This window comes from Chelonoidis abingdonii, chromosome 10, assembly GCF_003597395.2.
Source record: "Chelonoidis abingdonii isolate Lonesome George chromosome 10, CheloAbing_2.0, whole genome shotgun sequence".
Taxonomy (NCBI): domain Eukaryota; kingdom Metazoa; phylum Chordata; order Testudines; family Testudinidae; genus Chelonoidis; species Chelonoidis abingdonii.
This window is the reverse complement of record NC_133778.1, coordinates 7919610-7946689: the sequence shown is the minus strand read 5'-3', so window position 1 is coordinate 7946689 and position 27080 is coordinate 7919610. Positions and strand designations below refer to the sequence as shown.

Below are 27080 nucleotides of genomic sequence, written 5' to 3'. Positions count from 1 at the left end.
CTCTGGGCTCATCTGCCAGTGCAGAGGTGGATTCATGGCCACACTTACTCCTCTGCTGGGCCTGGTTGGGGAGGGCACTGCAGAGGGTGCCCTGCACCAGTTCATTACCCCTGCAATTACTGGGTACGACCAGGTACGAGCTAAACATACAGTGGGCAAGGGAAGTACGTGCTGCCCCGAGGAGCTGCCAGTGTGGAGCAGTGTCTCGGGGGGAGATGGAGGCCCTTCCCTGCCAGCACCAGATGATACAGCCCTGAGAGGCATGTTAAATTTGGTGAAACGTCCTAAGGGGCAGAACTGAGCCCCAGGCCAAGCAACTGACTGCTACTCCCCACTGCACCCCCGAAGCTACTAGACTCAGAGCTAGAGGCGTTCAAACACAGCTATTTGGTACTTTCAGAAAACCTCCAGTCCCACCCACACGCAACTTGTCACTTCCTCCCTGTTCCACACAGGCTGCCTAAATATCAGCAGTAGGAAGAAAAAAGCAGCAGAGAGTGTTGCAAAGATCCCCAGCAAGTAATTGCTCCTCACTGCGGAACTTCACACCCAACAACTTATTTCACAGCAGCCTGCAAGCAGCTGGGCAGGAGCCAAGGAGAAGACTTGATGTATGGTAAAAACAATTCTTTCCTGGTGCTTCCATTCCTTTGCAGGGTGAGCTGCTCTGCTCGGCTGGATTTTCCCATTGAATTGCTTGCTGCATAGTAGCATATTGTTTGGGTTACACTCCACTCTTTCCAGGAAGGATCCACGGTCTCTTGATGTGTGTTCCAGACAGCTCGGAACAGTCTGTTGGGGGAGCCTAAGTTCAGTTCCCTGCTCTGCCTCAGGAGTCCTGGGAGGCCTTGGGCAGCGCTTTCTGGGCCTTACATCCCCACCCGTGCTGGGGGAGCTACAGCACTGCCCTGCATCCCAGGGGTGTGCCGAGGAGACAGAAAGCTCAGGTGCTACAGAGACAGAGCCTTATCGTCCACTGTTGTCGGGATGGGGGTAGCCCCTTTCTAAAGTCAAGCTCTGGCTCTTGAATGTGCTCGGTTTCAGAGGGGGAGACAGGCATGGGATTGTCGGCGATTGATAGGCAGGATTTGGGGCCCAGCACTATTGCTCTGTCCCTGGGGGTGTAAAGCAGGGCAGGGAGGATGTAAAATGCCACCGTTCTGCTCTGATAACCCTGCTTGGCACTCAGTCTGCGTTGGTGCACATGGCTGCCCAGGAACAAGGCAGTGGGGGATGGGAGCCTCAATCTGTGCACACGCACAGAACAGTGCCTAGTGTATGTTAGGACAGGGAAACGCATCTGGTTACATGCTGGAGCTGATGGTCTGCAGCATGCTTTGTGATTGCTCCTGGTAGTAACAATCTATGATAGACTGGGCTGGTGAGCTCTGATCTGATTTCTGTGCGTTCTAACTCTAGCTATGCCTAGAAACTAAAAGGAGAAATTTGCCAGTTGTCCGGACTCTCGGTTTTAGTTTCCACTGGAGTATTTGCAAATGCTGACTCTTCCTGTCTGCACAGAGCAATGTGTTTGAATACTGTCTAGCATTTCAGCGTGCCCTCTCTCTGGGTGTGCCCTTGCATTCGTTACAAACCCAGATGCAGATATTAACAAAGCCAACACACTCAGTAATGAACGCTAGTGCAGCTGGGAGCCAGCCCCAGATCATCAGAGAGCCGGACAGGAAGTGGCATTACAGTCGAGAGGCTGCCCCAGGATCAGACTGCAGCTTCGTGCTCTGAACAATGACAGGGTCAGTGTCACCTTCAACGTGTGGATCCCCAGCGAGGTTCTGCTCAGCCCTGGCAGGGGCCAAGGGAGAGCACGCGCAGCCCACCCACGCAGGGAGAGGCCCCAGTCTGGCCTTGGTGTGCTGATAGGTAGCTGCAGGCTTTACTCCTGCTTTCTGCCCGGCTGTCTGGGAGTGCCCTCTGCTTGCTTTGTTCGTTTGTTTGAAGAGAGGCTCCAGGACACATGTAACTACCTCGGAAGTGCTGCCCGGCTGGAGCTAGGGCAGCCATCTGCTAAGCCAGGGCTCCTTTGCGTTGTGGGCTCGGGCCTGCCCAGGCGATGGAAGGTAACAGAGCCTGGCAAGGAGCTGGATCGCCTGCTCTTTGCTGTCTTTGCTCCTCCATGCGACACCCAGTGACACCGCTAACAGTTGTTAATATAGAACCAAAGCTGTGTCGGGCCCTTTACAGACAAATGCTATGGCCCTGAGGACCTCACAGTCTAGGGCAGGTACAACATCACAGGATGGGCGGCTGGTGACTTGGCCATCGGGGAAGGATAGCCCCTGGCCCCTCCCGCCCAAGGTCCCCCATCTCCCGCAGGAGCCTATAGCACCCCCACTGCGGGCCATGGCTCCAGCGCCGAGTGGCCAGCAGGCGAGGCCCCAGCCCCGTGGTTTGGGCAGCGCGGCCTGCCCCGGTGTGCTGCAGCACTCCTGGCTCTGGGTGGCATGGCCAGTTCTGTGCTCTGGGCGGCAACGCACCGGCACCAGCCCCCCTGACTCCCTGCAGGAGGCGGGCCAGCCTGGGCCAGCCAAAGCAGAGCGCTGGAACGCAGCGGGGGCCTGGCCTAGGGCCGGAGCACGGGCGGCGTCAAGCTAGGCTGTTTGTGAAGGCACAGCTGACCCCTGCCTGCAATCCCCGCCGCTCGTGATCACATGGCCCAGGGAGACAAGAGGAGCAATGGGAGGAGAGCTACACAACACAGGGGCAGGATTATGGCAGGTCATTTCCACTGGGGCAAACAAACTGGAGTCAGTGTTGTGTGTGTCATGGGAATGCAGGTCAAATAAATAGCCTTTATTTTACAATCAGCATTGTTTTGCCCCACTTCATAGTAGTCAAAATCCCATAACCCACCTTTTGCTCCCCAGGACAGACTCAGAGCCAAATTTGGAAACATTTGCAGAGGAATCGTACTGAGATGCAAACACATGTGAGAAGAGCCTAGCTGTCATGAGTTTTGCCATAGCAGCCACATCCTGCCTTAGTCATGAAGGCACTTGGTTTTGTTGGTTTCATCTCTATTTTTATTCCAGTTTCTTTTACACTGCATACCAATACAATATATAATATTTCTGAGAGCATCTTCTACTTTGAAAAACATGTTCAGAGTCCTTGACCACTAGATTGTGATCATCTAGTCTGATTTCCTGTATAACTACCGGCCAGAGAATGTCACCCAGTGATTTGCCAATAAATTATTGTGGAGCTAAAATGCATTTTTTAGAAAGACATCTAATCTCAATTTACAGAGGCCAGGTGGTGAAAATCCATCACAAATCTTGTGGCACTGTTCAAACGGTTAATTCCCCTCACTGCTAAAACTTTTCTTTTTATTCCAGTTTGAATTTGTCTGAGTTTAATTTCCAGCCATAGTCCCTCATTCTGCCTTTGTCTCCCAGACTAAAGAGCCCTCTGGTATCAGATAGCTTTCCTCTGTGGAGGTACCTGCAGATATCGGTCAAGTCACCTCTTCACCTTCTCTCAGATATGCTCAAAAGATTGCGCTCCTTTATTCTCTCACCACAAAAGCAGGTTTTCCATCCCCTGATCTTGTGCGAGTCTCTCTTCTAAACCCTCTCCAACTGTTCGATACCCTTCCTGATATGTGGACACCAGTAGCCATCACACTAGTGCCAAAAACAGAGGCAATACCAAATCCCTGCTCCTACTTGCTAGTCCGCTGTTAATACATCAAAAGATCACTTCAGATCAGTTCAATTCATTTAAATTCAGTGAGGTTTTATCGGTATCACAATCTATGCAAGTATTGTTAGGGTATCAAGGGGCAGCCGTGTTAGTCTGTATCCACAAAAACAACAAGAAGTCCGGTGGCACCTTAAAGACTAACAGATTTATTTGGGCTTAAGCTTTCTTGGGTAAAAAACCTGCATCTGAAGAAGTGGGTTTTTTACCCACGAAAGCTTATGCCCAAATAAATCTCTTAGTCTTTAAGGTGCCACCGGTCTCCTCGTTGTTATTGTTAGGGTAGCTGTTTTCTCCATGGCTCGTGTACAGTCAGTTCTTCATTAGGAACCCCACACCCTTCTCAGAGCTTCTGCTTTCCAGGAGGATGCCCCCCAGCCTCGCTGTATGACCAGCTTCTTTGTTCCTTGCACTAGGCAGAAATGATTGCTCTGCCTAGCCCACTAGGCAGTATATGGCTGAGCGTTATTGTCCAGGCTGGACAGGAGAGGGTCAGTAACTTGCATGGAAGGGCAGGGTACCGCAGTGTAGTGAGCTAGGTTAATGGACTGGAAGAAGGAAAAACCTGGCTCTGCCCCCAACATACGGTGTGATGTGCCTGTAGACCAGTCACCTCCCCTCACAGATTATTAGGGTTGGAAGAGACTTCAGGAGTTAATCTAGTCCAACCCCCTGCTCAAAGCAGGACCCGTCAATGATTGAGCTCACAACCCTGGGGGTAGCAGACCAATGCTCAAACCACTGAGCTATCACACGCACCTCTTGGAGCCTGGGCTGGCCCCTTGGTAGACTGGGGTTAAGGTTACCTTATGGGGAGGGGCTGTGAGGGTGAGTTCATCAAACTGGAAGAGCCTGGGAACAGAACGCAGCCATTACTGGCTTCCAGCTCTCTGCCCCGGCTGCTGGCTAATGCAGCTCTCTCCTGCGTCCTGACAGCGCTGTGCTTTTCATACCCACAGAGCAGCCGCCTGCTCTCACGTTACTTCAGGGGAAACCAGTAAGAAAGAACAAGCTGAGGGTTGGGGAAGAGCCTGGTGTGTGGCTATGTGGCTGCCCCTGACTGCAGCTCAGATTGACAGCTGGCTTGGGAGAGCCCACTTAAAGGGGCCTTATACAGAACACAACCCCGGCAGCTCCATAGCTATACTCACCACAGAGCTGAGCTCCCCAGGGCTGCCAGGCCTCTGAAAACCACTAGGACCCATTGTTCCTAGGTCAGCGGGGAATGGGAAGTGCCCCAAACCCTGAAGCAGGTTCCTGAAAGCCCGAGGCCTCAGCAAGCCCTCAGTAATCACACCAGGGGAAAGTCTTTAGGATAAGCTGTTGTTGAGATGAGGTGGCAAAAAAAGCACTGCAAGAATTTCCAGAGTGTGACTGACAGCCCTCACCCCCTGGCCAGAGATTCAAAACCACCTTGCTCAGTTCCTTTCCAGTAAGACTTCTGAGGTCAAAAGGAACCTTCCCCTCTGGCTTTGGCAGCAATGGCAAACCTGGGCTTACAGTGGAAAGCTGGTTAGTGAAGCAGAGACAGCGCCTGCCCCTAAGGGAGTGGCCCACTGACTAACTTCAGGAAGGGAGGTCTGGTGTGGGACTTCAGTGACCCAGGGTCAATTCTTTGCCACAGGCTTCCTGTCTGACCAGGGGCAAGTCACTGGCCTCTGTTCCCCTCAGGAGAGTGGGGCTAATGCTGTGCCTCACAAGGGTGTTATGGGGAACAATGCAGTAAAGATTCTGAGGCCCTGCAGCACGGGGTGCCCCATAACTAGCTATGCTAGAGAAAGGCACTGTGTATTGTCAGCAAGGAGTTAATAGGAACATTTCCAAAATTGCACAACTAAGCAAAAGGAGAAATGATACCAGCTTTCCCTTCCGCGTTACACGCCAGGAGATTTCATATCAAAATGCTGCAGTGTGGTTACCAAAAGGCACTGAACCGTTAAGCCCAGATCTTCAAAGGTATTTACACTCCTAACTTCCATTGATTTCAAGTTAGGAGCCTAAATACCTTTAAGAATAAGGGTCTTGGCCTTTATGGCAGTAAGAGAAGAGCAGACTTGTTAATTGTACATTGAAATCTCCCAATCAAACATGGAAACTCAGCAATGCCCCTAGGATATATCTGAGGAGAACCCCATGTGCTGGAGTTGTAACTGATGCAACCTAGGTGCTCAACCCTTAACTCACAGCAGACACTGCACAACACAATTCTTAGGATCCTGTCTTCGGGCTGGTGTGCTTGCAGGGGCCGAATCGTGCTGGGTAACACTGGGAGAACAAATTCTGCCATTTTCTGGAGCAAGAAGTGTTTACAGGATTCAGTGCATGTGAAGCTGAAGTGATTCTGTATTTGGTAAGTGGAGAGTGAGAAAAATGTAGCCTCCCAGCTGGTCCTGGGATGGAACGTCTGCCCAGTCAGGGCATGCAGTGGTGTAACGGGCCTGCTCCCCTCTCCTGGAGCACATGCAGCCAGCTAATGATGGGGAAAGCCTGGTGAGGGACTGATTCACTGCAGTCCCAGTGCAGCTGCTACATCCCCTTGGAGAGAGGAAAACAGCCTTTCCTTGCCATAATCCCCAAGGGAGGGCAGCGATGGGAACCCAGCCTGCCCTTCCCTGGTGAGGAATCCCCTTGCCGTGGCCTCCACTGATGCAGGGAGTTTGGGGCACAGCAGGGGTGAACCTATCTCAGTGCACTGCCAGCCAAGCCCTCTGTGTCTGTGCCGACTCTGGATCTGAGCTGCTCTGTGGTATAAGTGTTGGTACGATGCGAGGTGGTGCAGAGAGCATGTGTGAGCCTGCACTTCACATCTCCTCAGAGTTTCTCAGGAGGAAGCTGCATGTCAGCACTCTGACAAAACCGCCTTTTCGTAACAAGAGCAATATTTCAGTGTTGGTTGTTTCTTTGACCTAGCTCATCAAATGGTGCCTGCAGGGCTCAAGGGTTCATAACAGAAGTCTGGCTGGTGGGGATTGCACTGAACAACAGGTGCCTTGGAAACAGCTTCCAGCAGAGCTGTGACAGGGGAGCACTGACTGACATGGCTCTGGAATGAGGGTATTACTGCGGGTGGCTGGCCAGCCAGCCCTGTGTACTCATCAGGGACGGTATTCCCTATAAGGAGCTGCCAGTGGGAGAAGGTCCCCTGTAGGAAGCTGGAGAGGAGGCCCTGGAAAAGGCCACACCCCAGGCCACTAGATGGGAAGAGGCAGACAAGGAGAAGGATGCCAGAGAAGAAGCCGTGAGGGTCAGAGGTTTGAGGGGAGCTAGGCCTCCCAGGAGGCAGCATTCGATACAAAAAGCAAGGGAGAACTGTGCATGGCTTGGGAGGGGGTGAAGCAGCTGCAGAGAATTGAGCCGAAGAAGCGGGTAGAAGTTTTGTTCTGTTTGCCGTGGACACTGGAGAGTGGAACCGAAGACAAGCCCAGGAGGGGCAGACGCTCTTGTGTTTATTGCTTTTGATTTATGGGACATTGTTGGTTTGAAAGATGAGGGAATGGAAGTGAGTGTCAACTGTCCGGAGGGCCAAGTCACTGCACAGGCCACGGGTGTCCCGAGGAAAGCTGTGAGGGTGTGCCTTTGGGACAGTGAGTCGGTGACGCTGCCGTTAGTCATGGAATATAAGGCCAGACAGGACAACTCAGTGATCTAGTCTGACCTCCTGTGCAGCACAGGCCAGCACCCCCAAAGAAACCCAACCCGAACGCATGGGGACGAAGTAATTAACCACAGAGATCTCCTCAATGCCATGACAGGCCATGAGGCAGTCTCTCTGGCAATGCTCACAGCCAGCTTTATTCCCCTGTAGGGAGGGAGGCTGAGAGATCTCTCTTCTCTTCTGCCAGGGCCCCTGAAAAGCTGCCTGCAGTGGGACCAGCCTGCGTGGTGTCTCACCAAGTCAGTTCCTTCGCCTTCCCCCAGAGCCTAAAGGCTCCTGCCATGAAAAGCTTGTGTCTGACTTTGCAGAAAAGCCTGAGATCATGTTGTGACGCTGTACCCATAATGTTTTATGGGAATATGCCATAACTGGAAGACGTTTTGTGCTGCCTGTGCCATGTAACATATCTCTGTAAAAGTTATGGTCTACTAGATCTATTCATTCCTATTTGTACACATATATCATTTTGTACTTGAGGTTAAGAATATTGGCAGTATACTTACTTAGAAATCAAGCAAGCTTTGTGAGGCATTTGGTCAGCTTCTTTACAAAGGGGCAACCTCTGTCAGGGGATTGGTCCTGCTTTGAGCAGGGGGGATTGGACTAGATGACCTCCTGAGGTCCTTTCCAACCCTGGTAGTCTATGATTCTGTGTGACTTGCCCAGGTAACTCCAGATTGGAGCTGGACTTTGCATAGGAGTGAGGAGGGGGTCTCCACCCACAAGAGAAAGTCACTTTAAACCCTGGGAGACCCCTCCATTCTATCTTCAGTTGGCTAAAGAAGGAGCCTCTCCAGCCCCCCAGGATACTTGGAAGAAAGCGGAACAAAGGGGGGTGAGTGATTGTGGGACCAGGCTGGAAGGAGATAGGTCTGTAAAAGGGAGAATTCTGGAACTGGTGAGGATCTTATCTGGATTCAGTTTGATTAGACATAGATTTGCACATTTTATTTTATTTTGCTTGGTGACTTACTTTGCTCTGTCTGTTATCACTTGGAACCACTTAAATCCTCCTTTCTGTATTTAATAAAAACACTTTTTGCTTATTAATTAACTCAAAGTATGTGTGCATCAGTGTTATAGAGGGTGAACAATTTATGAGTTTACCCTGCATACGCTTTATACAGGGTAAAACAGATTTATTTGGGTTTAGACTCCGTTGGGAGTTGGGCATCTGAGTGCTAATGACAAGAACACTTCTGTGAGCTGATTCAGGCAAACCTGCAGCCGGGGTGGCTCTAGACATTTTGCCACCTCAAGGACGGAGGGTCCGCTGGTCCCGCAGCTTCTGCAGACCTCCCGCAGGCACTGAAGCCGCAGGACCAGTGGACCCTCCGCAGGCAAGCCACCGAAGGCAGCCTGCCTGCCACCCTAGCAGCGACCAGCAGAGCGCCGCCCGCGGCTTGCCGCCCCAGGGACGCCCTTGGAGCGCTGGTGCCTGGATCTGCCCCTGCCTGCAGCTTTGGGGCAAGTAATTCAGACCCTGGGTCTGTGCTGGAGCAGATGGGAGTGTCTGACTCAGCAAGACAGGGCGCTGAAGTCCTGATCTGGCAGGGAAGACAGGTGCAGAAGTAGTCTTAGCACATCAGTTGGCAGCTCCCAGGAGTGTTTCTGTGATCCAATCCATCACACACATAGCACATCAGTATCTCACTGGAACTGGAGGAGAGCAGAACGGGGTGGGATCCCATTCCCCTGCCTGAACCTGGCCCAGTTTCTGAAAGAAGGGACTAAAGCTGGGGGGAAGATCCCCACCCCAATGAAAGTCAGGATCCTTGGCTCACTTCTGACAGACAGGGCTATAAGGGCCCAAGCTGCTGCCAACTTATGTCTGATCCTTGTTTGAGAAACATGGTTCTGCATCAGCAGGGTGCAATGTAAGACATGCAGGCATTCCCCTAACACAATGGTCCTCGTCCTTTCCAGACAACCGTAACCCTTTCAGGAAGCTGATTTGTCTTGTATACCCCAAGTCACCCCTACTTAAAATCTACTTGCATACAAAATCAGCCATAACAATACAAAAAGTCTCCCAGCACATTGTTACTGACAAATGGCTTCCTTTCTCATTTTTACCATGTAATGATAAAATAAATCAACTGCACTACAAAGATTGTACTTACATTTCAGCATATCATACACAGAGCAGTATAAACAAGTCATTGCCTGTATGAAATTTGCATTTGCGCTGACTTGGCTAGTGCTTTTTCGATAGCCTGTTGTAAAACTAGGCAAATATCCAGATGAGTTGATGTAGCCCTGGAAGACCTCTGCGTACCCCCCACGTACCCCTGGTGGAGAACCACTGCCCTAACAGTGGCTGTGAGGTAGAAAACAAGTTGAGTCAGGCAGTGCTACTGGGGCACACCCCTGCTGCTAGGGGAAGTGGCTGTAAGGGCACTTCAGAAAGGGGAATGCCAATGCCATTAATGCTGCACTGGTTCCTGACAGTGAACGGCAGGGCAAGTCATCCCACCCCCACCCTGATAACAAGTTGGTGGGTAGGCAAGGGCATCTGGGGGGTGGTTATGGGGAAGGAAGGAAGGAAGGAAAGGTCTGGAGGAGACAAGTTGACTGCTCTAAACTGCCCCCCTTTGCAGCTGTCTGTGGGTTGTGGCAGGGCTGTCAGCTCACTCAGTGTGTAGGGCGCTCAGCTGATGACTGCACTCTATTCCCAGGCTGGTTTTTATAACATAAAATGAGCTGAAAATGGCTTTCAGACCAGAAACAACAGCTGAAAATCAGCCAGGCTCCTGGGAGGGGGAGCAGGGGCCACACAGCCCAGGGAACTTTTTCAGATATTAGAGAAGAGATCTTGACAATGGGTGAAAGGCGCTGCGGCGCAGAGGGCCTTGCACCAGACCAACACCCCATACAGCCCACTGACTCTCAAACTGGGCTCAAAGCAACCTGCAAAGGGTTGAAAAAAACTGAGCTTGGCACCATTTTTACTTCTTTATGACGGAGAAGGAGCCTGAATTTTTTAAACTCTGTTTGTTCTTTACCTCAGAAGTGGCTGGTGTGCCAATGTGAAGACTTTTGGGACACCTCAGGGATGTCTTGCAGCTCTTAACACCCCCGCTGTAGGGCTGTGGGCACTGAATCCTTGACCAAGGCTTCCTTTATCCTACATACTAGTTAGTCCTTGGCGGTCACTGGGTGCTCAGGAGGAGAAAACGCAGACAGTCCCGAGTCCCCCCTGAGCTCAGCTAACATGTCGGTGGTTCTCCTGACTTGCGCTCCAGTCAGGCCTAGACAGGAAATGAATTTCTGATAACCAACCAGCAGAAAAGAAAAGGCCTCACCCATTTTCGGAGCGAGCATGTGCCCAGTTTGGTTCTTTTGCAGGCCCTGGTTCTTGCCCTCTGCTCAGGGCTGAATTTCACTCAGTCCCGGGGAAAAGAGCTTATAACTCTTCCTTCACCATGCTCGCTAGCCCTCTGCTAACAGCTCTTGTTCACAGTGATCCATCCCCTGTGGCACCCCCACCTCAGAAAGCCAAGCCTGGTAGCACTGAGCTATGCCAGAGTGTGTATGAATAATGAAAGGAGCCAGGCATTTCTGTGCACCCGCAGCATACACCAGTGCCCCATGACTGTGTCCAGAACCTGGGGGGCGTTCCCCAGCTACTCCAGCTTCCCCCCGTGAGAAAACCTCAGTGCACACATAGAGGAAATTTCTGCCCATTCGGGGGGCAAAGCAGTTGCCTTTAACATTTGAAAGGTTTTCAAGCCTGTGAAACAAGCTCCGGAGAGCCCAGTGAGATTGCCTTGCGCGAACCAAGCCAGCTGCTTCTCAAGGAGTGATTTAACCAACTGCCAGCCTGTGTAAGCTGAAGGCCAAGTGGGGAAGGCTCCTTGGGGCTCTAAAAAACTGGCTGCATTGGTGCTGTTCCCCACTCATCTCACACAGGCCCTGCCCTACTACCCGGCACAAATAAAAGGCCTTTGGAAATATTGCTTTCCAGGGAGTGACATTTTCTCTTTTCAGACACGAATTTGATGTGGCTAATTTCCCTAGGTTTTCTTTGGAAACAATAGGGGTGAGTTCAGTAAGAGGAAGGAGCACATCACACGGTGGGAGAGTCAGATGGGAAGGGGCTGGACTCCTGTGATAAGTTTCCAACCACGCAGCTGCTGCTTTGTCTTTATCCCTCAGGGAGGGTCGAGGACCTCAGCAAGCTACTTGTTATGTCTAGGTAAGGGCTACAGTGGCCTTCCTGGTACAGACCCTGCAGTGATGCTGTGTAATGCTGCACACACTGGTGGGAGACATCTCTCATCATTGCAAAACTGGACAGGAGATAACTTATGTGAACAACGAATCTCTTTCCTTCTGCAACTTCAGCCACTTCTGTCAAATCCCTGAACCAGGGCTATTGCAATCCTGGCTGTGTGGCAATCGACTGTGTTCTAATCCAGTCTGCCCACTCGCTAGCTCAAGGCTTCTCAGATGTTTGCGGTGTGACTCATAATGTAGTCTCCTGGCCAATGTCCCCTCCACTCCCAACCACAGAGACCATCTGCCTTCCCAGCTGAGACCACATCACTTCTCTGTAACCACCTACATAGGACAATAATCCTGGCAACGCTTTTCGAGGTTGGTTGGTTTGTTTGTTTGTTTAGCTTTTTAAGATGTAATTTAACAGCTGGAAACAAAGAGAAGAGCAAGCCTGTGTGAGCAGGCAGGTCATCAGCAAGTGGTCTGTGGGTAGGGTTACCATACGTCCGGGTTTTCCCAGACATTGCTTCTTTTTTGATTCGCATCCTCTGACCCGGTGGTTTTTTCGAATACAGTAGAACCTCAGATTTCCGAACCCCTCGGGAATGGAGGTTGTTCGTAACTCTGAACAAAACGTTATGGTTGTTCTTTTGAAAGTTTACACCTGAACATTAACTCAATACAGCTTTGAAACTTCACTGTGCAGAAGAAAGATACTGCTTTCCCTTGATCCCTTAATTTTTTTTAGCAGTTTATGTTAACACAGCACTGTACTGTGTTTGCTTTCTGGTTTTTTGGTCTCTGCTGCTGCCTGATTGCATAATTCCAGTTCCAGCTGAGGTGTGTGGCTGACTGGTCAGTTCGTAACTCTGAGTTCTTCTGGAAGAGGCAATGTTCATGAGCAGAGGTTGCAGCTCAGAAAGAGCACCAACTGCTCCACCTCCCAATTGGCCCCTTCCCTGCAGCCACATCTGATTGGCCCCTGGCAGCTGCTGGATCCTGCCCACCCAGGCCCCGGCTCCCAGCGCTAGGGAAGGGGAGAGTCCTGCAGGGAGGCGATGACAGACAGCTGGTGCTGCGTCCTGAGAGTGCTCCAGCTGCCCTGCCTCCGTGACAGGGAGTGACACTGCCCCCTACCTTGGGAGTAAGGCCCCAGGTACCCCCTCCAGCACCCCACAGATACCCCCTCCCAGTACACTCCTCCTCCAGCACCCCCCAGGTACCCCTCTCAGGACACTCACACACCCCTCCAGCACCCCCCAGGTACCCCTCCCAGGCAGAGGTGAAAGTAAGCTGGTGCAGTCCAGTGCAGTGTATCAGCAAGAGCCAGTACGCTGTGCTGGACCGCAACGGCTTCCACAGCAGGGATTGAAAGGGCTCTGGGCTACCTGCGACTACAGGCAGCCCAGAGACCTTTCAATCCCGGCTGCGGCTCCAGCGGCCAGGCTGGGGCCAGGATTTAAAGGGCTCAGAGCTCCCCGCGGCTGTGGGCAGCCCAGAGCCCTTTGAATCCCGGCCATAGCTCTAGCAACCGGGTTGGGGCCAGGATTTAAAGGGCTCGGGGCTCCCCTCAGCAGCAGGAGCTCTGGGCCCTTTAAATCCCTGCCCCAGCCCAGCAAAGCTCGGGGTTCCCCCCAGTGGCAGGAGCCCCAGGCCCTGGGGGGCTCTGAGCCACCTCTTCAGCTGGGAGCCCCTGGCTAATTTAAAGGTCCTGGGTCTCCTAGCCACAGCTGGTGCCCCAGGGCCTTTAAATCTTAAGAGGCCAAACCTCTTCCGGATGAGGCCCCGCCCCCCTCAGGACTCTGGCAGTACCGGTAAGTCCTGAAAGTTACTTTCACTCCTGCTCCCAGGACACTCACACACCCCTCCAGCACCTCACAGTTACCGCTCCCAGGACACTCACTCACCTCTCCAGCACCTCTCAGGTACCGCTCCCAGGACACACACACCCCTCCAGCACCCCCAGCTGTACCTCTCCCAGGACACACACACACTGCTCCAGCACGCCCCCACTCAGATATCCCTCCCAGGACACACACACATCCCTCCAGCACCTCTCAGGTACCGCTCCCAAGACACACACAAATACCCTGCCAGCATCCCCTAGGTACCCCTCCCAGGAACCCCCCCCCCCCACAGTACCTCCCAGGTACCCCTCTCAGGACACACACACACACACCCCTCCAGCACCCCCAGCTGTACCCCCTCTCCCCCCCAACCGTGTCCTCTTTTGGGGAACTGAAGTAACCCTGGTCTGTGGGAACCATGGGAGGGAACTACTCTGGGATGTTTCAAGGACACCCCTCCCCATGCCATGTAAGCAGCTACGTACTACTGACGCTAAGGCCTTGAGAGCAGACTCTGCCCTTCACCTCTGCCACAATTGGTGGCTTTTGCTTTTTTTGTTTTCCTCTGTTCCAGTTGCACCTCTTTCGTTGCTGCCCTGCGGCTTTGCAGAAAGGTGAGCGTCACACAGCCCTCCCCCTGCTGCACACTCCCCAGGCTGCTGGGTTTGGGTGTCAGCAGGCCAGACCTGTGTGACCCTGAGCTTCCCACGCTCTGAGTAGGTTGTCATAGCCTCTCTGGCAGGGCACAGGTTCTCTGTCTGTAACCCCTTCACAGAAGTGATACCCTGCAGCCCAGCTGCCCTCCACCCCCTGGACAAGTGCTGCCCCGCCCCCCCCAAGCCTCACAGTAGCTTAGCACATAACCCTTTCCCAGAGCTCCAACCTTGGGAGCACTCCAGGTTTTCAGTTCACCTCTTCAGGGACACATGGGCGTGGAAGGAGACAGACAAGAAAGCTTTGTAGGGGTACCCCCAAACCAATCACACGTTACTTTAGCTAGCACAAGATATATACAGATCTAGACAAATCCATACATGCCTACACACATTTCCCCATCTCAGCTTCCTCACCCCTCTTAGACAATTTTTGGGCTGGGGTCAGGATCCCCTTGAGGAATCCAGGATCCACCTCCTGCACGTCTTCTCCTCCAAATAATGGTCTGTCTCTCTCCTGTTTAGCTAGTTTCCTTCTTCCTCAGCTGGTCCTGCAGTTAAACAAGACCCCTCTACTCCCAAAGCATGGCCCTCCCCTCAGCTCTCCTGCCCAAGTTCCCTGCATGTGAGTCCCTCTGAGTTTCCCCTTAGTCTCAGTCTCAGTGGCTTTCACCTGATCTCTTTGTTCTGCTTCAGGGGAAATTCCACTACTCTAAGCCCCAGGCATGCACATAGCTGCCGGTCCCTGGGCTTCAGCCATCCCACTGGCCTAAGGTGCTCCATTGTCCCTAGTTGGGGAGATAAATAGGCTGTGCTTACACAGCATAGGGGTAATTCCGCTTACACTGAGGCATTCAGTGCTACATAATTTCATAACATCAACCAGAATTCCCAAGTTGTACACAGACAGCTTTCTCTCTGAGGCCTGCAGTGTTTTATCATAGCCAAACACCCTTGCTGGAGTGCCATGACTAGATAAGTCTGGTAGAACTGTCAATAACAATGCTGAAAAGGCAGTACATATTTGTATTTGGAAAGCAGCTGGCTGCCACATTTGCAGCATACTGTCAGAACGGAATGCCTTCTATTCCGACAGAAACTACAGACATTAACCTGCACTGCTAAAGTTAACCTTTGTCAGTCAGCAGGACTGAGTAACTGGAACCAAAGAGTTTTAAAACAATTAACTGAGGAGTTCTCTGGGCCACTGATGTTGATGTTTGTTCAGCATCTTTATTAATGATCTGGATGATGGGTCGGATTGCACCCTCAGCAAGTTTGCAGGTGACAGTAAAATGAGGGGAGAGGTAGATATGCCGGAGAGTTGGGATAGGGTCCAGAGTGACCTACACAAATTGGAGGATTGGGCCAAAAGAAATCTGATGAGGTTCAACAAGGACAAGTGCGGAGGAGTCCTGCAATTAGGACAGAAGAACCATGCACTGCTGCAGGCTGGGGACCAACTGGCTAAGCGGCAGTTCTGCAGAAAAGGACCTAGGGATTATAGTGGACAAGAAGCTGGATATGAGTCAATAGTGTGCCCTTGTTGCCAAGAAGGCTAACGACATATTGGGCTGCATTAGTAGGAGCACTGCCAGCAGATCGAGGGAAGTGATTATTCCTCTCTATTCGGCACTCGTGGGGCCACATCTGGAGTATTGCATCCAATTTTAGGCCCCACACTACAGAAATGATTAGGGGGCTAGGGCACATAACTTATGAGGAGAGGCTGAGGGAACTGGGGTTATTTAGTCTGCAGAAGAGAAGAATGAGGGAGGATTTGATAGCTGCTTTCAACTACCTGAAAGGGGGTTCCAAAGAGGATGGATCTAGACTGTTCTCAGTGGTAGCAGATGACAGAACAAGGAGTAATGGTCTCAAGTTGCAGTGGGGGAGGTCTAGGTTGGATATTAGGAAACACTATTTCACTAGGAGGGTGGTGAAGCACTGGAATGGGTTCCCTAGGGAGGTGGTGGAATCTCCTTCCTTAGAGGTTTTTAAGGCCCAGCTTGACAAAACCCTGGCTGGGATGATTTAGTTGGCGTTGGTCCTGTTTTGAGCAGGGGCTTGGACTAGATGAACTTCTGTTGTCTTGATGAACTTGATATTATTCTTGGTGAGATTAAATTGACCTTGGGAGGTGCTGTATTCCCCATTACATGAAGGCTTTAAATCCAGCAGAGACACCTTTCTAAGAGATAAATTGTAGTTCAGCCATATGTGATTGAACTTGATTCAGAGAGTACTGGGTGACGTTCTCTGGCTTGTGTTATCCAGGAGGTGAGCTTAGATAAGCCTGAAAATCTATGAAAGCTTTCCCTGGGGGTGAGGTACTGTCCCACAGCTGCATTGTCCCAAGTAGTGAATGGAGGTGCTATGTCTGGCATGTGGTGGGTTTTCTATCCTTTGAAATCTCTACATCAAGACTGGGCGTCTTTCTAAAAGACACATTCTAGTTCTACCCTAAGTCATGGCCTGTTATTCAGCAGGTCAGGCCAGAATGGTCCCTTTCAGTCTTAAAATCAGGCAAAACAAATTAGGCAGCAGACCAGTCACATGGTTTCCTGCAAAATTCCCTTTACCTGTGATGGGAAATGCCATTTATTTATCTTACCCCATGACTTTGCATCTTTTCCCCATGTACCCCCAGACTTAATCACCCCCTAAGGAGCCTAGAGAGGAAAGCTGCACTGGTTCGAAGAGGATGCGCTGCCACTAATTGTGTAACTGTTTATCTGCATTTCTATCACACTTTATCTAACGCCTTATGTCTGTTGATGAGTTTAAAAAAAGAGTCACTACATCCTGAACAGGGATCTTTGTAGCAAGTGCATTTACTGCTCTGGCCTAAGCGCCTTTGAAAGAGTTTTATTTGCTCCTTTCTTGTATCAGAGCTGCAAATTTTGGCCATTTCATTTGAGAACGAAATTGCCCTTGTGTTTCAAGGGGAAATAATTCACTTGTACTATGCAGGAGTTCAAGGGTATTTCAAACCTATTTTCCTAGTAACGCTAGAAAGGGCAACGTTCATGTTCCTTTATTTTCTTTGTTCCTTTTTCTTTACATGATTCCGCTCTCCTTGCTCCCTTGCAGCAGTCAGCACTGTAGGGCTACGCTGGCCATGTCTACTGCAGGGAGCTGCATCGGGCTGGAAAATGCTGCCCAGTGCTGCTGTACATGCTCAAGCCCTAGGTTAACACATTGAGGGTCAGCTAAATTGAGTTCTACTAACCCTGGGCTTGGACTGCAGAGTACACAGACCCAGTGGGACACCCTGCTGCAGGCTGGCTGTAGCGCTGCCTCGGATGCCAGGCTTCCATGCAGAGCCCCTCACCTGCAAGCAGAACTACGAAAAACCCAGAGAACTGAAGTGATAGGTCAAAATTCTAACACAGATTTCACAGAACCCTAGAACTAGCACTCTGTTAAAACACAGTTTTGTCTTAGCATAGACAAAGACGGCCATGTTTAGAACCCTCTGAGCTGGTGTTGGTGAACGCCAGGTGCCCAGCTAACATTTTTTTTAAATACAGCTCACTCCCATCTAGACTAGGTGCTAAGTCCAGCTTACCAATGTTAAGGCATTTTCTATCATGGTGCATTTCCCAGACATGGCCTATGACATGTTATCATGTCTGATCTGGTTAGGAACAGTTATTTTACCTGAAATGCTGTTGAATATGATTTAGCCATCTGAATAGCCCGGGGTGATGGGGGCATGCAGGCAGCGGGGGCTGGGGCAATGGGGTATTGGGGGACTGGGGGGAGCCATCAGGGACCAGGGGAGATGGGGGGATTGGGGAACAAGGGGGACCCATCAGAGAGCAGGGGAGACGTGTAGGGGATCAGGAGGAGGCAGCGAGGGCCAGGGTGCCGATATACAAGTTTGCCCAGGGTGCCATTTTCCCTAAGCCCAGCCCGTAACAAGGCTGGCCTTAAGGATGGGTGACTTGGGCAAGCACCCAGGGTGCCATGGTTGGGGGGGGCGCCATGGTCAAGAAGGTGTTGCTGGAGGGTGCCTTGGCAGTCACCAGGAAGTTGCCAGTGGCAGTGGTAGTGATTGGGGGCCCTGCCATTGTGCCCCCCACTATCAGCAGTTATCACTCACCTATGGCTTTATCTCTATTTTTCTTGTATGCATTGCTGAATTGTATGCCTCATTACTTGGCCTCACTTAAAATCGATCTCACCGTAGTGAATACACTTGTTTTATCTAATCCTATTTGAATTGAACTGTCTGGGAGACTCCATTTGGGGTAACAGGATATGTGCAAATCACTTCTAGTAATTAAATGATGGACTGTATAAAAGCTCGTATGTGCAGAAGAGGGCTGGGCAGTGCAGGATGTACCTTTCTGGGGGAAAGCTAAGACTGGAGTGTGTTGGGGTCACCCTGCAGTATAACCCAGGCTGGTTGCAGCACTCACAGACATAGCTGGGAGTAACTTAAACATAGCTGGGAGGCTGGGAGCAGTCCGGGACTGGGGGCTACAGAAGCAAAGCTGTGTAAAGGGCCCCCCAAGTCAGGGAGTGGGGGACACAGCTACTCACTGGTCTGCATTGTACCCTGCTATATCATAATGGCCCCAGGGGAAGACTTTAGAGAGGAGAAAAGAGTGATGGGGGAAGGGGATCCCTACCGGGGAGTTCCCCCAGCTCCTTGACAGCTGCACAGCAGTCAGCACCTGTGTTTCTGTGTCAGCTTACACAGCCCTGGTAGCTACTCCCTTTGGCCCCAGTGCGCCATTCTGCTGAGAGCAGCACGGCTTGGCTCGGGGCCCTGCTGCCAGCTGGCTAAGCCACGGCTGGTTCAGGAGAGAAACTCCCCTTTATCTCAAGGAAGGGCTGCCTCCCCCTGCCATCTCAGCTAGTGAGTTTAGAAATTCTCATCTCATGTTTGTGGTTAGAGCCCCACAAGCTGGGCGCGCGGCATGACCTCAGGGCAGGAAGTTACAGGCTTTGGGCGCTGTGGGGTTCTCGGAGCAAAGAGGAACCATTCTGCCACGTGACCCCTGCTGCGTCCACAACCACAAAGACCAACCCAGCCTCTCCCACCCTGTGAACAGGGCAGGGCCTGGAACTTCTCGGAGGTCTGCTCAACGCAGCCAGCGGATGTGGCTTCGCTTACAGGTCCGTGGCTGCAGAGGGATGTGCTGAGGGCAGGTTTGTGCAAATGGATTTTATTTTCTGTTTTCACTGCTCATGAGTGGCTTCCCCAGCCACAGGGCCCTCCCCCAGGTCGCAGCTCGGGGCACTCTTTGAGCAGCTCATGGCTGTGCCCAGGGGTGGCAGCACCTGACGGCGTTGCTGCGTGGGGTGGCTGCTCAGACAGTATTTGCAGAAGTGCTCCAGGGCGTGCAAGCTGCCAGCAGCAGGGCTAGGCCAGGAGGTGCAGGGCGACGGGTGCTGGCAGCAGCCCCTTGCCGGCTGCTCCAGTTTACTCTTGTTTTACACGCCAGCTTCAGGGAAGGAAGAAGTAGAGAGCCCAGAATAGCCTACACTCAGTTACAGTTAAAGTGCAGCCTCTCAAGCTGCCTTATTCTCCGCCTACCAGACTGTGCGGGGGAGCTCAGGGCTTCTGCCTGCAACTCCCAGCTCTGCACGGAGAGGCAGCTGCAAATGCAGCGGGTGTCCCTGCAACTCCCAGCCGTTTGCTGCTGCCTCTTCCCACGGCTGCAGCTCCCAGCTTGCTGGCACCAGCAGCTGCTGTGCAGGGAGGGGGCCCTGTGGCAAGTGTCTGAGTAGGGTCAGCAAACCCTGGCAAAAACATGACCCCACGTGCCATCCCTGGTGTTGCGTCTGGCTTCATCCCAGCAGGGAGGGTTCTTGGGGCTTCAGCCCCACGGGGCGTGCCTGCCAGGGCTCAGGGCTTCAGCAGGAGCAGGGCTGAAGTTTGGCCATCCTTGGCCTATAGAGTAGGTGCTGGGAAAGGCCCGAGGAGGTGGAGGGCTGAGAGGGAGTGGGGTCTGGGATGCCTGGGGAAGGGGAGGATCTGGGAGGGGGGCCAAAAGAGGAGACACATACTGAACTGAGGTTGCAGGGTCCCACTTAAATCAGCTGGATCTTCACCTCCTGTGGCCAGCTGGGGAAAGGAGGCTGCAGTGTGGGAGGCTGGGAGATGCCCTGACCCTCCTACAGGCTCTGAGTCTGAGGAGACCTTCTGTGACCACACTGGGCCCAGGCCACCCAGAGATCCAGGCCCAGCCTGATCCCACCCTGCCCCATGGGATGTGCTGCCGGGAAGCTAGAGAGGCCAGGGGAGCCAGGTCCTCCATGCAGCACTCGGCGTCGTGGCCACTGGGCCCTTCCAAAGATGGCCGCTGGCTCTGGGCGCCTAGAGGGATCCCTAATGCTTGGGCCGCTAAGCCACAGACCGTAGGGGCTAACCTTGGGCGAGGCAGCCCCAGCTGCTCAGCGCACAGGAATTCTGTGATACGGGGAAGCTCCTGCCCGTCCTGGGCAGTGTAGCTGGCGACCTCTTGGCGCTGCAGGGGCTGTGCTGCCTGCGGGCATCGGAGAGAGCCAAAGCTGCAGAGACACACAGCTGGTGCCCTCCTCCTGCCTTCACTTCGTTATACCCTGACCCCACGCCCCTGGCCTGTGGGTGTGTGGCAGGGTGTGGCTCAGTAGTGCTCACTCCCATGGCAGCTCGTCCTGGGGGGACCTCTCTGGAAAGGGCTCAGTTCTGGAGTCTGCATCACTGGGATTCTTCTAGGACCCCATCAAACTCTACCACCTCCCACTTCCCCCATCCAGCCGCTTGACACTCCCCAAGCCCTGTGGGTCTGTCACTCTCCCCCGCTTGCAGTTACGCCACTCGCCATAGGCTGGCTGGCCCCCATTAGCACAAACAGTCCAATTTACATGCACCGAACGTGCACACACACCTCGACCCTCCTACAGGCTCTGAGTCTGAGGGGATCTTCCGTGACTGCGCCAGGGAACCAGGAAACGGGCATGGGTGGCTCTGAGTCCCAGTGGGTGCTCCACCAGTGCCAAACCCCAGATGTGAACCCCTGTGGGAGCTCTGCTCCCACCAGTGCCTCAGCTGGCACCCCAATGGCTGCCAGCCGTGGCCAGGGCTCTGTCCCTCCTCTGCCTTACGTCCCCCTCTTCAGCATTCGCTTACAGAGCAGCAGGAGCTCTCCAACGCCAGTCCTGCCCTTCCCGTGCATATAGATGCTGGGGAGATTCTGTCCCATTCGGCCACAGGTGCCTCTGGGAGGCTCACTGGGTAGCTTGTGAAATCTGTCCCGTAGTGTGGGATTTGGATGTGTCAAATCCCTGTGTGAAGCCAAGTTAGCTCCGGCTCCCATGCAGAGCATGAAGGAACTGCGCTGTGGTTCACAGGACGCCAGATCATCTCTTCCTCTTTCCATCCCTTCCCCTTCCCCCTCTCACTTTGCTTCCAAGAGCTGTGTTGACTTACTCCTGCTACAGCCTTGCTCAGGGCTGTGCCTAAACCACAGCCAGGGATCCCAGGAACGCCTATGGGAGTTAGGAGCACAAGTCTTGCTGACTTCCGGTGGGGTACTTGTGCTCCTGACTTCCTCTGGTGCTTTTGGAAACCCCACCCATGATCTGGTCCTTTGTGATTCCTGTTTAACTGTTACGCAGAAGTCTCTCTGCTGTGTGGCTGAGAAAGGGGTTGGTGAAGGACTTATGCACAGTTAGGTCTCAGTGAGAGTGTCAGACCCGTTTACACTCCGTTCCCAGAGATCTAATCTGGATTTGGCTTGCTCTGTTCTCTGATGCCCTGATTCGGCCTCCAGAATCCCAGTGGGTGCCGATATCATTGCAGCAGTGGCCTGGTTCAGTTGCAAGCATTTCACACATGATCCCAAGGGCTTTCTCCGGGCAGCTCTCCTGCCTCCTCCTCTGCCCTGAAATGTCATTGTGGTGCTTTTCATCTTGCAGGCGATGACTCGTTATTGCTGCCTCCTGCTGGCTGTGGCTGGGCTGCTGCTGGTGAAAACAGGTGAGCTAGTACTTGTCTCCACTGCTTTGTTTGGCAGGCAAAGTAATCACTGAAACATGTTACACAGTTAGTAACACAAAGGCAGAGGAGAAAGAACCCCCAAGACATAGCTTTCCAGGGAGACATTTTGTTACCGTGACGGTAGGGTCAGCACTTTGCATCCTACACATTGCTGTGGGATCTTACTCAGCTGATGTGTCCTGGCATAGCCGGCTGCTCAGCGCCTGCCAGTGAAGGGCAAACCAATTCACAAAGACCTCTCTCTGTCTCTCTGTTTGGAGGCACCTCACATGATCTGATGATATCCATGCGATGAATTGCAGAGACATGCATTAATTACCTTTAGCCATACACCTTGGCCAGTCTCCTCTGCCCAGTCTCCTTCTGCTGAGACTATATGTAACATTGCAAACCACCGAGAGGTTCTCCAGCAGCTGTCATGTAAAAAGAATGAATACCCTGCCACAGAAACTGTGTCTCCTCCACCCCATGCGCTCCCAAATGATCTCTGCCCAACGCTCGGGATCGACAAGACCCACCACTGAATCAGTGACTCATTTACACACCAGTATCTCATGAACCTTCAGGGCTAGAATCTGTAGGCTCTTGTTTCTAGCCCTGGCAGATGACAAGGTCTCAGACCTTAGCGCTGTGACTCCATGATTGGAAACAAGCTATTTTAGACCATTTTCAGAGGTTTCCAAAACATAGTCATTATAATTTTTCTCTTCGTCTGAGGCCAGTGCAGCTGGACTTCTGGTAACGACATGAGGCTGGGTTTATGGAGAAGGGAAATAGAGCCAATTAAAAAAAATTAGTAAAATTTAAGTATCAAAAGCTTCCTTTTGAGCATCTTGCACAAACAGAATTTGTGACTGTGTGATGTGGAACTAAGGCTGAACTGGGTCTTGTTCAGGATGACCTGCCAACTCAGTTGTGGCTTTGCCACTCATGAGTCTTGTGCCCATCCGGCATGCATGGATGTGAAATGGGATAGATGGAAATATTCAAAATATTGTAATGCTGTTATACAAATCAATGAAATGGCCTCACCTGGAAAGTGTGTTCTGTTCTGGGAATCCCCTCTTAGAAATGGGAAAGCAAAATTAGAGAAGATTCAGAGACAGGTGTTGAGAATGATTACAGCAGCGATTCTCAAACTGTGGGTCGGGACTCCAAAGTGGGTTGCAACCCCATTTTAATGGGGTCGCTAGGGCTGGCTTAGACTTGCTGGGGCCAGGGCTGAAGCCATTCTTTTTAGGTGACAGATCTGAGGAACTGTCCCAGATTGAGGTGTCATTAGAGGAGGTTTGGGACCAAATTGATAAACTAAACAGTAATAAGTCACCAGGACCAGATGGTATTCACCCAAGAGTTCTGAAGGAACTCAAACGGGAAATTGCAGAACTATTCATTGTAGTCTGTAACCTATCATTTAAATCAGCTACTATACCAAATGACTGGAGGAGAGCTAATGTGATGCTAATATGATGCCAGAGGGGACTCCGGCAATTACAGGCCAGGAAGTCTGACTTTGGTACCAGGCAAACTGGTTGAAACTATAGGAAAGAACAAAATTGACAGACAGATAGATGAACATAATTTGTTGGGGAAGAGTCAACATGGTTTTTGTAAAGGGAAATCATGCCTCACCAATCTACTAGAATTCTTTGAGGGGGTCAACAAGCATAGGGACAATGGGGATCCAGTGGATATAGTGTACTTAGATTTTCAGAAAGCCTTTGAAATGGTCCCTCTCCAAAGGCTCTTAAGCAAAGTGAGCTGTCATGAGATAAGAGGGAAGGGTCTCTCATGGATTGGTAACTGGTTAAAAGATGGGAAACGAAAGGATAGGAATAAATGGTCAGTTTTCAGAATGGAGAGAGGTAAATAAATAGTGGTGTCCCCCAGGGGTCTGTACTGGGCCCAGTCCTATCCCACATATTCATAAATGATCTGGGACAAGGGGTAAACAGTGAGGTGACAAAATTTGCAGATGATACAAAACTACTCAAGATAGTTAAGTCCCAAGCAGACCCACTGCTTGGATTGATGCAAACCAAATGAGAGTAGCCAATATCTCCAGTCTCAGACCACAACCCTAGAGAACCTCCATCTTGCAGTGTCCAGTTATGCCTGCTGGATGCTGCAAGCTTATATGCGTTTCAATTAATTTAACAAAGAAATTCCATATGTACCAGGCTTGTTATCCCTAAGGGGAGTCTCTGACACACTTTGAACCAAACACGCTGCTTCAGGTAGAATAAACAAACAAATTTATTAACTACAAAAGATAGATTTTAAAGTGATTATAAGTCAAAGCACAGAGAAGTCAGATTTGGTCAACTGGAATAAAAGCAAAACGCATTCTAAGTTGCATCTTAACACTTTCAGTGCCCTTACACAACTTAGATGCTTCTCACCACAGGCTGGCTGGTTGCCCTTAGCCAGGCTCTCCCCTTGATCAGCGCTTCAGTTCTTGGTGGTGATGTCGTAGATGAAGATGGAAGAGAGAGCAAGCATGGCAAACATCTCTCCTTTTATCATGTTCTTTCTTCCCTTCTTGGCTTTGCCCCCCCCCTTTTCAGAGTCAGGTGAGCATTACCTCATTGCAAGTCCCAAACTGACCAGGAAGGGGGTGACTCACTCGAGAGTCCAACAGATCCTTTGTTGCTGCCTAGGCCAAAGTGTCCTTTGTTTCTGTGAGGCTGGGCTGGTTTGTCCCATACATGCCCTGATGAGGTGTGAACTGCCCCTCTGCTCTTGGAGAATTTTGCCTGGGCTTGCTTTTAAGCCATGAGGTTTTTTTGAAATGGCAGTGCCAGATACTGGGCCCATACCATCCCTTGGTGCTGCCCTTTGATGAGGAACTATATTCCACCTCGCCATTGCTGAAGTATTCCGTCTTACTGGCTTAGAGCAGAGATTCCTTTTCTTGGGTATTGTAGAGTGCCAGTTAGTGCCACCCCAGCTGGAGCAGGAGTGGCACTGGAGCAGCTCACCCCAACATGACCAGTACCTGTACAGTATGCCAACGTGGCCACACTTGAAGGAAAGACTTGACACCAAGTTGTAGAAATCCGAGGAGGCAAAAAGCTGCTTTTCTGAGTTCACCTACCTCTTTTATTATCTAAGATTACACATGCGCAAATGCACAGCACAAATCAAGATTTCTTACAAAAATCTTCCATCACGAGCATAAACAGAAAAGCAAATTGCAAAAACAGCCTCAGCTGTAAACACAGCAGTTCTGTGAGAAACAGCAGAGAAAGGAGACTACAAAACACTGCCAGCTGCAAACGGGGCCTTCTGTGTGAAAGCAAGGGGGAAGGATGGAGGAAGGTCAAGTTCCTGAGATAAGCAGGCTGGGTGTGCCCAGCTTGCAAGCAAGAACAAAATGCCTAATAATAAGGTATCCAGCCTGTGGGCCCGGGGTCATTCCTACAGTGGCAGTCAAAAAAGCAAACAGAATGTTCGCAATCATTAGGAAAGAGACAGATAATAAGACAGAAAATATCATGTTGCCTCTATATAAATCCACGGTACACCCACATCTTGAATACTGTGTGCAGATGTGGTCTCCCCATCTCAAAAAAGATATATCGGACTTGGAAAAAGTTCAGAAACGGGCAACAGAAATGATATGGGGTATGGAACAGCTACCTTATGAGAAGAGATTAATAAGACTGGGACTTTTCAGGTTGGAAAAGAGACGACTAAGGGGATATGATAGAGGTCCATACAGTCATGACTGGTGTGGAGAAAGTAAATAAGGAAGTGTTATTTACTCCTTCACACAACACAAGAACTAGAGGGGCACCAAATGAAATTAATAGGCAGCAGATTTAAAACAAACAAAAGAAAGTATTTTTTTCACACAACGCACAGTCAACCTGTGGAACTCCTTGCCAGAAGATGTTGTGAAGGCCAAGGCTATAAAAAGGTTCAAAAAATAATTAGATAAATTCATGGAGGACAGGTCCATCAATGGCTATAAGCCAGGATGGGCAGGGATGGTGTCCCTAGCCTCTGTTGCCAGAAGCTGGGAATGAGCGACAGGGGATGGATCACCTGATGATTATCCATTCTGTTTATTCCCTCTGGGGCACCTGACATTTGCCACTGTCGGAAAACAGGACAGTGGGCTAGAAGAAACTTTGGTCTGACCCAGTATGGCTGCTCTTATGTTCTTAAGGGACATGATGAAAGTAGAGAACATAAGGAATGCGATACAGAAGGTGGATCAGGAACTTGCATTCACCCTGTCTTGTGACACAAGAACAAGTAAGCAATCAATGAAATTACAAGGTGGCAAGTTCAAAACAGACAAAAAGAAATTGTTTTTTATCCAATGCACAGTTGATCTGTGTGACTACAAAACATCTCCGAGGCAAGACTTGGAGAAGGAGTGGAGAGCCAGAATATCTACAGTGACGTTAGACCGGCGGACAAACTTGCCAGCCTGTGGAAGGATAACACACACCCTCCCGCTTGAGACCGTCAAGAAGCCAATTGATGGGTTTACAAAGCAGTGTCCCCCATGGGAAGTTATTGATTAACTGCCACGCCAACATTCTGGGCACTTTACTCTGCTGCAGCTGGTTCTGGCCATTGCTGGAGACTGACCTAGGAGGAGCTGTTCCTTTATTAACCAGATACAAGTCAGCGGGTCTGTTTCCGTGTGCTAGCCCCAGCACCGCATAGAGTGCAGTGGAAAGCACATATGGACGAGAGACATGGGTTGTTTCCCTCCGACTTAGCTGGCATGCAGAGGATGGGGGCTGGGGAGGAAAGCGGGGGGGGGCTGGGAACTGACCTGAGACACCCTCTCTGGACAATGCCCCGTGAAGAGGCACACCTTGGACACTGTGATGGGGCAAGGCCAGATGGCTACAGAAAAGTACTGAGAAACAGGTATGTTAGCCCCAGGCTAAACAAATCCCTGGGACCATGGTAACCAAATGGCAGTTGCTCCAGGTTAATCAAGGCACCTGGAGCCAATTAAG

General features: G+C 51.3%; 1 protein-coding gene across 6 annotated transcripts in view; it reads left to right on the top strand.

Annotated features, from left to right (window-relative positions):
• Nucleotides 1-477: 477 nt before the first annotated feature.
• The window catches only part of ITGB2 (integrin subunit beta 2), a 52865-nt gene continuing 26262 nt past the window's right edge, over nt 478-27080 (top strand). For 2 of the 6 annotated variants that reach the window (XR_012656614.1, XM_075069899.1), the window contains exons 1-2: nt 19163-19259; nt 22014-22074. Coding sequence is in view for 4 of the 6 variants with exons in the window: in XM_075069899.1 (XP_074926000.1) it covers nt 22017-22074 (58 nt within the window). In the remaining 2 variants the exon portion in view is untranslated. Of the gene's footprint in view, nt 658-19162; nt 19260-22013; nt 22075-27080 lie in introns of those variants that run through there. The other 4 variants (XM_032787702.2, XM_032787698.2, XM_032787699.2 and 1 more) reach the window with 4 other exon arrangements.